Source organism: Entamoeba invadens (genome assembly GCF_000330505.1).
Source record: "Entamoeba invadens IP1 unplaced genomic scaffold scaff_1105074724328, whole genome shotgun sequence".
Lineage (NCBI taxonomy): Eukaryota > Evosea > Mastigamoebida > Endamoebidae > Entamoeba > Entamoeba invadens.
Genome location: NW_004440100.1, coordinates 113,617 through 124,468, shown reverse-complemented (window position 1 = coordinate 124,468; position 10,852 = coordinate 113,617). Strand labels below are relative to the sequence as shown.

General features: G+C 37.1%; 5 protein-coding genes across 5 annotated transcripts; 1 reads left to right on the top strand and 4 right to left on the bottom strand.

Annotated features, from left to right (window-relative positions):
• Positions 1-402: 402 nt before the first annotated feature.
• EIN_316860 (hypothetical protein) lies at positions 403-3,933 on the bottom strand (the record flags this gene model as incomplete). The annotated part of the gene is made up of 1 exon (XM_004253690.1): positions 403-3,933. One exon carries the CDS (start codon positions 3,931-3,933, stop codon positions 403-405), a length of 3,531 nt encoding a protein of 1,176 aa, XP_004253738.1.
• A 627-nt stretch (positions 3,934-4,560) lies between these two features.
• On the bottom strand, positions 4,561-5,615 carry EIN_316850 (hypothetical protein; the record flags this gene model as incomplete). The annotated part of the gene is made up of 2 exons (XM_004253689.1): positions 4,561-5,066; positions 5,294-5,615. 2 exons carry the CDS (start codon positions 5,613-5,615, stop codon positions 4,561-4,563), a joined length of 828 nt encoding a protein of 275 aa, XP_004253737.1.
• Positions 5,616-6,215: 600 nt separating this feature from the next.
• Positions 6,216-7,843, bottom strand: EIN_316840 (hypothetical protein; the record flags this gene model as incomplete). The annotated part of the gene is made up of 2 exons (XM_004253688.1): positions 6,216-6,413; positions 6,455-7,843. 2 exons carry the CDS (start codon positions 7,841-7,843, stop codon positions 6,216-6,218), a joined length of 1,587 nt encoding a protein of 528 aa, XP_004253736.1.
• Positions 7,844-9,017: 1,174 nt separating this feature from the next.
• Positions 9,018-9,674, top strand: EIN_316830 (Rho GTPase, putative; the record flags this gene model as incomplete). The annotated part of the gene is made up of 1 exon (XM_004253687.1): positions 9,018-9,674. The coding sequence occupies one exon, from the start codon at positions 9,018-9,020 to the stop codon at positions 9,672-9,674; it is 657 nt and encodes a 218-aa protein (XP_004253735.1).
• Positions 9,675-10,023: 349 nt separating this feature from the next.
• EIN_316820 (hypothetical protein) lies at positions 10,024-10,800 on the bottom strand (the record flags this gene model as incomplete). The annotated part of the gene is made up of 1 exon (XM_004253686.1): positions 10,024-10,800. The coding sequence occupies one exon, from the start codon at positions 10,798-10,800 to the stop codon at positions 10,024-10,026; it is 777 nt and encodes a 258-aa protein (XP_004253734.1).
• Positions 10,801-10,852: the final 52 nt, after the last annotated feature.

Below are 10,852 nucleotides of genomic sequence, written 5' to 3'. Positions count from 1 at the left end.
CCCACTTTCCTTGTCCGTACTGTGTGGACGCGGATGTGGTTCCCCCCCCCCGCAAGCGGGGGGGGGTCAGGGGGGATCCGCGCCAAGGGAGGACTTGGAAAGTGGGTGAAACGGTGCACAAACAGACTGTTTGAGTGCGGCCTTCAGAGCCTTCTTTTCAATGCTCCGTCTCACTCGGTTTCCACTAACTCAAGGTGAATTTTCGGCATTTCTTGAATTCGGGAACCAGACCTAATATTATCCAAAACGCCCATTTACTATAATTATAATTATAAAATTATAAAATATAGTAAATTAATTCTATATTTAGACGGGGTGAGGGTGGGAAAGGTCTGCCCCCAAGTCTTTTTGGATTGAAAAGAAATTATTGAATGAAAAAACTTTACAAAAAATCTATTCAATTTACTGACATGTCACATGAAAATATGCACCACTTTTAACAACAAACTTTTGTTTTGGTAAAATCCTTAGCCCACACAATGAACATTTTGTCTCGTACCTTTGCACTTGCTTCCTTTTCGACAACTCCGGCTCCGAATTTTTCAGTCCCATTTCTTTAAACTTGAGTGTGAAAAGTTCGAGCGCAGCACTTTGCACACTTTTCCGCAAGAGCGGAATGAGGATCGATGGTTGGACCGAGTCAATTAAGTAGTTATATACTCTGAAGTGGACTCGGTTGGCAACTTTTTGTGATTTAATGCCAAGCCACGAGTCGTGCTCAGATGATATGAATGGAGGAATGTACTTGTGGAACGTCGAGAAGATGACTATGTTGTACCGTACTGGGGCCTCCATGTTAACAAGCTCTTTCATTAAGACTGCGAGCAGTGGCGAAGTGATTCCATCGGGTGCGTTGAAGAGACAGTAATATATCGCCTCGACTAAGACACACTTCTTTTCATCACAAAACGGCTTGAAATTTGCTCGTATAGTACTGACAAGTTCTTCGCATTTTTCAGTCTTAAACTCTGCCAACTCGCTCTCAAAAAGATCAAAGTAATTTTTGTTCTGTTTGTACTCTTCAACAAACACTTTGAGATACTCCAGAAGTGATTTGTACTTACTCGAAAACATCAGTCTTGCCCTAATGCGCCAATTCACATTCTCCATTTGTTTCAACTTCTTTTTCAGATATGGAGAGTCTGTCATGATTGACACCAAGTTCTCCATTGCATTAATATTATCTTTTCCAGGAAGGCCGGTGTATTCAAGTAAATAGTCCACAAGCACATCAATGTGGTTATCAAGTTGTTTGATATAGTCGATACAATATTCTATGAATTCTTTGTAGTACACCGTGTTGAATGAACAATTTCTCTTCAAAAATTTTCGAAACGCATTGACTGGAATGTGCTTGGGGAGTATCATTTGTAACACGGTTTGTACAAACTCAAGTGGAATGACTTTATAAGAATCCAACATTAATAGAATCGCATTTTGTATCAACTCTGCGTTGTCTTGCGCCAACAAGAAAAGTACAAATTCCAACTCAACTCCACTAACTGATGTTGTCAAAAACGGCTGGTATTGCGTTTTGATCTTTTCATTGTAAAATTCAAGCTGGCACAACAAATGTGCCCGTGTCGTGTTCTTACTGTAATTCCCAAATTTGTCGTTCATGCTTGCTATGAAGTTCATCAAGTCGTCCTCCACTCTTAACAGAAGACCACTCTCTCCAAAGACCTCCTCTCTGCCCTGCTCGCTTGTGTAAAACTTCCTTAGAACACTCACAAAGTACTCCACTCCTTTTTCAGCACCCGCACAAATGGCAATTGGACAACTAATTGGGTAACATTCCCATGACACTTTGGTAAGACCACCAACTACATTTGCCGAGATCTTTGGGTAACTCTGTACTAAGTAAATCCCCTTTTTCAAGAGACTTAAAGGAACTCTGACTTTGATCGCAGCCATTGTATGGATGTAGTAGATGTACATCAACAACGCCCAATTCACTAATACAGACGGCGCATCGGAGTTCTTGTATTGATCGAGCAAACACGTCAAATACAAAATTTTCATTCGTTGTGACGCCTCACTGTTAACAACCGGATTTTTGGTGACTTCCCACGCCTCAAGCAATTTGAGTGCAGTTTCGACTTGGAGATATGAGTCGCTCCCTCCAAAAATTTTATAAATGATAATTTGTAACTCGCGACTCCCGTCATTGATTGGGGAATATTCCAATCGTTTAAAAGCAGTGACTACGATCTCTTGGAACGCAATCGCAAGCGGATCATTTGCATTTCCAGCCCACTTTCTATTTCTTGCAATCGAAACGAGTGCGTCCAGTCTCAGTAATGGGTCTTTCAATTTCAAAGCCATAATTCGAGGAACGTCATCCATGAGTGTTAAATATCCAAGCAACGAACTTTCGTTCTGTTTCAGTGCAACTTCGACAATGGAGTTGTCGACATTTTTGTGCCTTTTGACGTAATTCTGTATTTGTGGGGTGATCACATTCTGGTACATGTGGAGTTGGATCAACACACAAGCAGTGCACTCTTCGCGGTTCTCTCCGTCAAAGAAGATTTCCAAGTCACTTAGAAATTCGTGACTCGAATTGAGTGCCATTGTTGGTATCAATTTCTTCTTCATCATCGCTGCCCGGAGCTCCAAAAACATTCTCATTGTTTCGTTGAGTCTTGGCAATAACTCTTCTGGAAAATCAGTCAACACTTGGACGGATATATCCGACGTCCCAAGTTGAAAGAGTGAACTCAGAGGGATGTACAGGACGGGACAGAAGTCTTTCATGATGTATTGAGTCACACAGCTGAACATGATTTCCTTTTTAGTGCGTTGAAGGAGTTTGAGGATTTCATCCATCTGATGGGTGAGAAGGATCTTTTCAATTCGAAAGTGTTGATAACACTGACAGAGCAATTCATAGATCCGCAAAATACATCCAGCAGAGTCCCACTTCTTACCATCTTCATCAGCACGTTTACTCAATGAAAGACCCTCTTCAAGCCTTCCATCCAAAAAGCATCTTTTATACCAATCGCTCTTCAATTCGATGATACAAAGTCGGTTTGATGGATGACAAAAGATCACTGGGGAAAATACAGCAGAGATTGTCGTGAACTCGGGCCTTCTAACCAACTGACTTGGGCTTTGAGTCTCAATGAAGTAGGACATGAAGTATCTGTGTGGGTTCAATTCGTGGAAGAGTAACACGACCGGTGTAATGAGTACGACTGCATTAACTGGAGCATTAGTTTCGATCATAGAAATGCTGGCGTCTGTAAGTGAATACAGTTCTTCATTGACGTTGATGAGAAGTTGTGCAGGGGAAAGTCGTGTGAACGTTGGGAGACTGGCTTGGATTTCATTTTTGAATGGTTTTGAGAGCACTCTTCCTTTATGGAGACACGGAACTATCTTCAATTCCTTTGCGGTCACAACACAGAGCGAAGTGTTCACAAATGAAATATCAACAATATTATCCTTCGAATGCATCAAGTCGACTTTTTGAAGTAACGTCCCGTCAAATGAAAATTGGAAGACGTAGACATCCTTTTTAGTTTCTTTATCGACACCCGAAATGATCACTGAATTTTTGAGGCGCGAAATTGCAATGGTTTGAAATTGTTGTGTGTTTGATGTGAGTCGGGTGAGTGGGATTAAGACTTGTTGAAGGGTGGGAAGACTTGGTTGGAAGAGGTAAAATACGATGCGATAATTTTTCATTGCAACAAGTAAAAAGTTGTCATTGAAGTATTGCATCTTACTCAAATACGGCGCATCTGGATAATACTTGTCAATCGATCGTGTCGTTATATTGTAAAATATAAATCCTTTTTTAGAAGAAAACATGACGACGTCTTTGTCAAGTTGAAGGTATGAAGAGATGTAATTCGAGGCGGAAAATACGTCTGATGCATACTTCTCCGTGCAAATGTGTGTTATAGTGACGGGATCTAATTGCATCAATTTATTTCTCAGTTCTTTTTTTTATTCAGAAAAGCATTTCAACTGAAAATCAAAAAAATTTTGTGTTATTTTTTTTCAATAAAAATGAAAAACTCATATTGGATCTGGTTATTCAAACTAAAAATGAAAAGGTAAAACTCAAACATTGAATTTTATGTTGAGCTTTTTAAAAGATCTTTTTTTTTCAAAACACAACCAATTTTTTTTTATTTTGCTTCTGTGGTTTTTCTAATTATTGTAAATTATATATATAGTACCAATTAACTATAGAATTACTTGATAAAAATATATTTGACGTGTGGAGTTGTTTTGATCACCTTTTGTAACGGACTTTCTCATTCATCAAAAATAACAACAAAAACGAAAGTGTCTTAGAAATGGCAACCCTACCACTTTTTAAAACTTTGCCGAAAAAATAATCAGAAGTGATAAATAGGGAAATTTCCCAATGTAACAGATGATATGTGTTTGATATTTTCGTCACAATTTGTAATAAAAATAATTAATAAAAGTTGACAGAAAAGTATCGAATTGATACACAAAGATTATTGAAAACTGCATGAAAAATTCGAAAAAGTGAAGACGTCAAAATGCTAATTTCACAAAAATTCAATACAAACAAAATCAAAGCGTATCTTTCCTCGCGCTTTTTCTTTTCCTCTGCCCAACTTTTCCACTTGTGTTGTCGAGTCCTTTTTCGTTATGTGGTTTCACGTCTTTCTCTATTGCTCCACTTTTCTCACTCTCCACTGGCGTCTTCAATTCAGCCAAGGTCATGTCATCTTTTGAAAATTGGGAAATACCCTCTTCCACACCCACCACCGCTTTTGTGGCCTCTTTTTGTTCTTTCTTTCTCTTTGGTTTCTCGGCTTTGTCTTTCGACTCATTTTTCCTCTTTGTATCTTTACGACCTTTTGCTCTCTTCTTTCTCTTCCCAGTCGCTTGTTCTTTCTCTTCTTTTTCTTGTGAGAGAGTCTTATTTGCATTCTGCGGAGTGTTCACTATACTTTCTTGGACTGGAAGTTGTTCAGTGACTGTTTCGCTTGCAATCTCTGTTGCCGTGTCCTCGTCTTGATTCATATCGATTTGTGTCATAGAGCTTCCCACATCTTTCTTCCCTTCGCTTGCTGCTATACGTCAGCACTTTTATTTATACTATTTTATATACTAAATATACTATAAAATATATTTTATAGAATACAACACAATCACAAGTGACAGAAAAAATGTGGCGGTTTGTCAACCCTCAAACCACAAAAATAAAACAGCGAAAAATCAGCAAAGAGCGCTTTGTTGTTCTTGTTTAAATGAACACAAAAACACCCCTTACTATCACAACATTCAACACAGAACAAACTTGGTGGTTTTGCACAAACGGGATCATTCCCAAAATAGTCACCAAATGATGGAAGAGTTTTTGTTGTTTCGTACGCTCGATCCATCGTAGGCTGGTAATTAAATAGGGACGGCAGTTGATATCCTCGACACTTAGGGAAGATGTCGAGATATGCCATTCGACTTTCTAGTAGATACCTTTCTTCTTTCATTCTTTGGTACATCATTTGTTCTCTTTCATACTGTTCGTTGCGGATGTCCGCATTTCTTAATTCAATTGCGTATTTCTCCGGAAATGCTTTTGCAAATGGATGTGGTGGGAGTGCACTGTTGTGTGTTGCCATGTTGAAATTTTCAGATCTTCGCTTTTCAACGAAATGGACTTCGGCTTTTGGCTTTTTTTCTGTTTTGTGTTTCGTATTTCCTTTGACAGAATTTTCATCTCATTGCCAGATTTTTTATCTAAGATAGTATGATATAATATTACCTTTAAAATTATTTGAAAATGTTTACACTAATTCTTCGGTTTTAAACAATTTTCTTTGACTTCAGTTCTTGTGTTTTCTCTTTCCATTTCAATGGGTTTTTCACTCCAAACAGTACTTTTCGTTTTTATTCGTTTTTCATAAAAGTAAACTAAACTGTTTATCTAAAAATCATAATTTTTGTGACATTTCTTTATCAACAAAAACAGTCTTACTTATTTAAATGTAATGCTCAATAATAACAAGAACTGTTTGGTGCTCGTCTGCGCAGATCAAAATTTTGTGAAACGGAAACTCTCATGTTATCTTGTAACATTTTATCGTTATCGTCTATAACATTTTCTATATCAATAATTCAGTTTACTACATTTTATTATATTTTGCTCAAATAGTAAAATACTTAATACAAATACTATACTACTAGTATTGGTACCAGTGTAAAGTGTTCAATGAACTCTATTAGAGTAGATAAGACTCTTGAGTCGTAATAAAAACACGGAACTCATCTGCAAGCTCTCTATGGACTTTCTCTGTTTTTTCAAGAAGCATCATTTGATTCTTTAAACCATCCACCACTCCTTGGCAAAGCGGATAAATGCGCAACACTTGAAAGATCTTAATGACAAAAGCAGCCGACTCTTTGTTTCCCACGTACAACTGTCCATTACTCTAATACAATTGAAAATATAAGTACAAACGGTGAGTAAACTTTGGAGGTATTTGTATTGGATATCAATAATGGCGTGTGGATAATATCTGGTCAACACCAATTTGTGTACTTTGAATAACTCGGCCCACTGAATTCCACTTTTAGGAAGTTGTAAACTGGAAGGCCGCATTCTTTCAATTACAACAGTCGAGTCCTTGGTGTTGTCAAATACAAGTAACATCAACCCAACCAAATTATAAAATTCAGTAGCGCAGTAACTCACACACTTATCACGTTGTTGTAACACAAACTCATCGATTTTGTCCAAAGGCAATCCATCTATTGGGCCATTTCCCACGACTTTCTCGAGTATTTCATTTGCTCTTGAAAACATCGACTTAAGGAATGACGGCATTTTGTCGACAAATTCAGTCAGCAGATAATCAACCAATTTACTGATATAAACAGTTTTGTTGGAACTTTGTGCCAAAAGTATGAAGAGTTCATTTCTCTCTTCAACTTTACCTATCTTGATGTATCTATTCGTCTTCTCAAGTGTCATCACCTCACCTTCAAAAGTTGGCGATTCAATTGTTTTCTTTTCTTTGAGTGCTTGGAGCAGCAAATCTCTGTCGGGTGACAATTTAATGACCTCTCCAAAACTGTTTAAAAACATCTTTTTGGTTTGGCTGTCTGCATCGCTCAAATACGGAATTAGACTCTTCATGATGTTATAGAACTCAACAGAATGTACGACGACCTTTGAAATCATTTGGTCTGTTGAAGGTACTCTATCAATTGGTTCAGAGTATGTTGGGTGTTTTTCATAGAGCAAGACAAACGCATTCCAGTCATTTGGATTACCACCATTAGCAAGTTGAAGTGCAAAATCGAAATTCACCTTCTTCACATAACTATCATTGAACCAAAACCATTCGTCGTTATACCCTCGAGCCAAGGTAGTGTAATGCCCACTGACATAAGTTCCTCTGTGTATTACCATTCCTGTAATTTGATAGTCATAAACTGTTGAAGGTACCTCGATGTATCTGTCAGACTTCACCAATTGATTCGAAACTCTGTTTAACCCAATAAGTAATGTATCAGACGCTTTAGTTTTACTTCTGATTGAATGAATTACTTTGCAATGACAAATATCACAGTCCAACTCCATTTGCTCGTCCGGTGCAAGATGGTCCAAACTCTCTTTGACAGCCCCTTCACTCCCAATTGTTATCATAAAGTTATCGTCCACCCTCTGCCGAGTCGATCCACAGTGAGAGCACTGCATTGTTTTCTCGATCTTTGTACAGAAAAATGGTGACTTTGTAAGTGTTCGATAAGTGTCTAAAATGTCGGCGATGAACAAGGAAGCATCATTTTGCTCTCCTATTATCACTGGATGTCCACACACTTGTTCGATGACCTCTTTGTTCATTTGCAGATAACACTGTTGTGTTTGTAAATGAAGAAAAATAGTTTGAAGGGAGGTTGGTTGAGTATGAAACACTTCGTTTCGAAAATTCTCGCACATGAATAGTAACTGTAATCCAGAGTTGATGTAACACGTATTCCCAAGATTTTTTAAACCAATATATGGTACACCCATATTCGTTTCTTCAAATTGAAGAGCTTCAGTTGTCACTTTAATGTTTTCGATCATCAATGGGATCCACTCGGGTGTTGGTAATAACATAAACACATCGACTAAACACTTCCTCGAAGCCTCGTCGCTAAAAAATGCTCATCAAACACAAATAATAGATGAAACAATGTTTTCGACAAATTCGCAAAGAGTTGTATTGCATCAGGCGTCACATAAACGGACAAAAGTTGGACGGACAATCGACAACAAAATTGAGCAGTTTGAAACATATTGGCATCATGAAAAAATTGAACTGAGTTGAGTAAAGTGCATTCCAATGATGAAAAATCCAGAAATTGCTTTACAACATCTTTATTCGTGTTGTGCAAAAGTACTTCAAAAAATATTGTTTCGCCCTCAGAAAGTCTGAGGCATTTTACATCGTCAAAAAGTAGCAACAAAAACTCATAGATAGTTAGATTATTCGAAGAAGCTATCTCCATTGCGAAATCAACATCTCCACTGTGAACTCTTTCGTAGCGAATAACGCTTTGATCTGTCATCACTTTCAAAAGCTTTAATAGTTCTTTTTGAGGTTTTAAATTAATGATATTTATGAATATTTTTTCTTAATATATTTATTAATATATTTATTAATATATTTATTAATATATTTATTAATATATTTATTAATATATTTATTAATATATTTATTAATATATTTATTAATATATTTATTAATATATTTATTAATATATTTATTAATATATTTATTAATATATTTATTAATATATTTATTAATATATTTAATATAATTTTTATTACTAACGATAATAAAAATATTATTTTTTTATTATCTTAGTTTATTAAAATAAAAACCATTTATATTGTTATTAAATTGTTTATGTTTAATTTTAACATTTCTCATTAATTAATAGAATATAATTCTATGTTTGATACTTGTTGAAATAAACTATAATAAATTATACATTAATCATCAAAGAACTATAAAAACTGTAAATGGCCAATGGCACAGAGTATTGACTATTGTAAGAATGAAATAAAAGTGATGTTGCTTGGAGATGAAAAGGTTGGGAAGACATCTCTTTTGAACTTTTATTATAACACAATGCAAACGCCACAACTGTTTAGTATCACACAAAGATTTTTAAAAGTGAAAGAGATTTTTGAAAATAAAGAATACATGTTGAACGTCTTTGAACCACATTGTGGAGACATTTTCGATTTTGTGAGAAGACTGGACACGACAGATGTGCAAGTGTTTGTGTTGTGTTATGCTGTTGATTCAAGAAACTCGTTTGAAAGAATTGAAGAAAAGTGGGTTGGTGAAGTGCATTGGTTTGTAGAGAGCATCCCTTTCATTTTAGTTGCAACAAAAACTGATTTAAAAATCTCTGATTTTGTTATTGAATATGAGAGTAGATTATGCGATTTTGTAAGCACCAAAGAGGGAATGATGCTTGCAAAGAGGATTGGAGCATTCGCGTTTTATGAAGTCTCAAGGAATGGGTTTTTTAATGTATCAAAAGTATTCAAAAAGTGTTGTGAATTGAGTGAGTTGTATGATGTCCCATACCAGGAAACATATAAAAATAGTGAATACACACTTGGTTGCTTTAAAAAGACAAAAGCTGTAAGAAAGACAAAGAAAGAAGTAATGTAAAATATTATAAAATAGCTATTTATGTTAATAATTTGTTGGATTTATTTGGAATTACTATATAGATTTGTTAAAGTTTTTTTGTATATTTTTGAATGAATGATTAATTAACATACTTGATTAGTCAAAATGACAATTAAAACGTGACTTTCATTTCAGATTGGTCACTTAGCGCAGTGGAAGCGCATCTCCCTCCGGAGGAGAAGGCCGTGGGTTCAACCCCCACAGTGACCGTTTTTCATTTTTTCATTTTAGTCTTTTTTTAATGGGTCTTTGAGTTTGAGGTCAGATCGTTTTTAGATGGACCATTATTATTCACAATTGAGAGCAAAACAAACAAAACAAAGTAAAATCAATCACACAAATCGACGATGTCCATTCTCAGGTCGATCTTTTGGAGAATGTGGACGTGGCGGGGTAGTATTGACCATCGCCGACCATCGACTGGGTCGCTGTTGAGGAAGGACAGGTCGTGGTATTGCTGCATCATCCTGTGGAGTTCTGTGTTGTCTGGGTCGTACAGGTTGACTGTGTATCCGCCGACCTTGCAACCAACATCGCCACAGCCTGGGAGCAGACTGTAATATGTTGCACGGTTTTCTCCTTTCATCTCACGGGTTGCTGTTCGCTGGTCGTCGACTTTGTAGAAGGACTTCTTCCCGTCAAGCAGCTCGTACTCCTCTTCGGACATAACCATCGATGGATAGACTTCGATGTCACTCAGAAACACACTTTTCACAACACCTTTGAAGTTTTTCCGAATGTCGTCGAGATACCCATTCATCTTCCCCAACTCGCTGCTCCCAATCTCTCCAACCTTGCAGAACGTCACCTCCCACTCCTTTTGTGTTGTCTGTTGAATGAAACACAACCACCGATCTATCATCTCCTCCAACGTCCCATCAACTCCGCTCTCTAACAACTCCCCAGTGAAAGAAACCATCACACTCACCACCCCACCTTTCCGTTCCTTGTACGCAACATAGATTTTGTGGATGTAGACTTTCTTCGGCGATATCACAAACAGTGGCTCGTTCAAAAGCACTCCACTCACATCAAACTCAGGAAGTGCCTGCGATGCTGAGTGTGGATACTGCGACGGGTGGAATGTCCTTGTCGCGTTGTACATGTAGCAGCCCAACCGTTGGCTTGTCCTTTCCACCTCTCTGTCAACACATTCT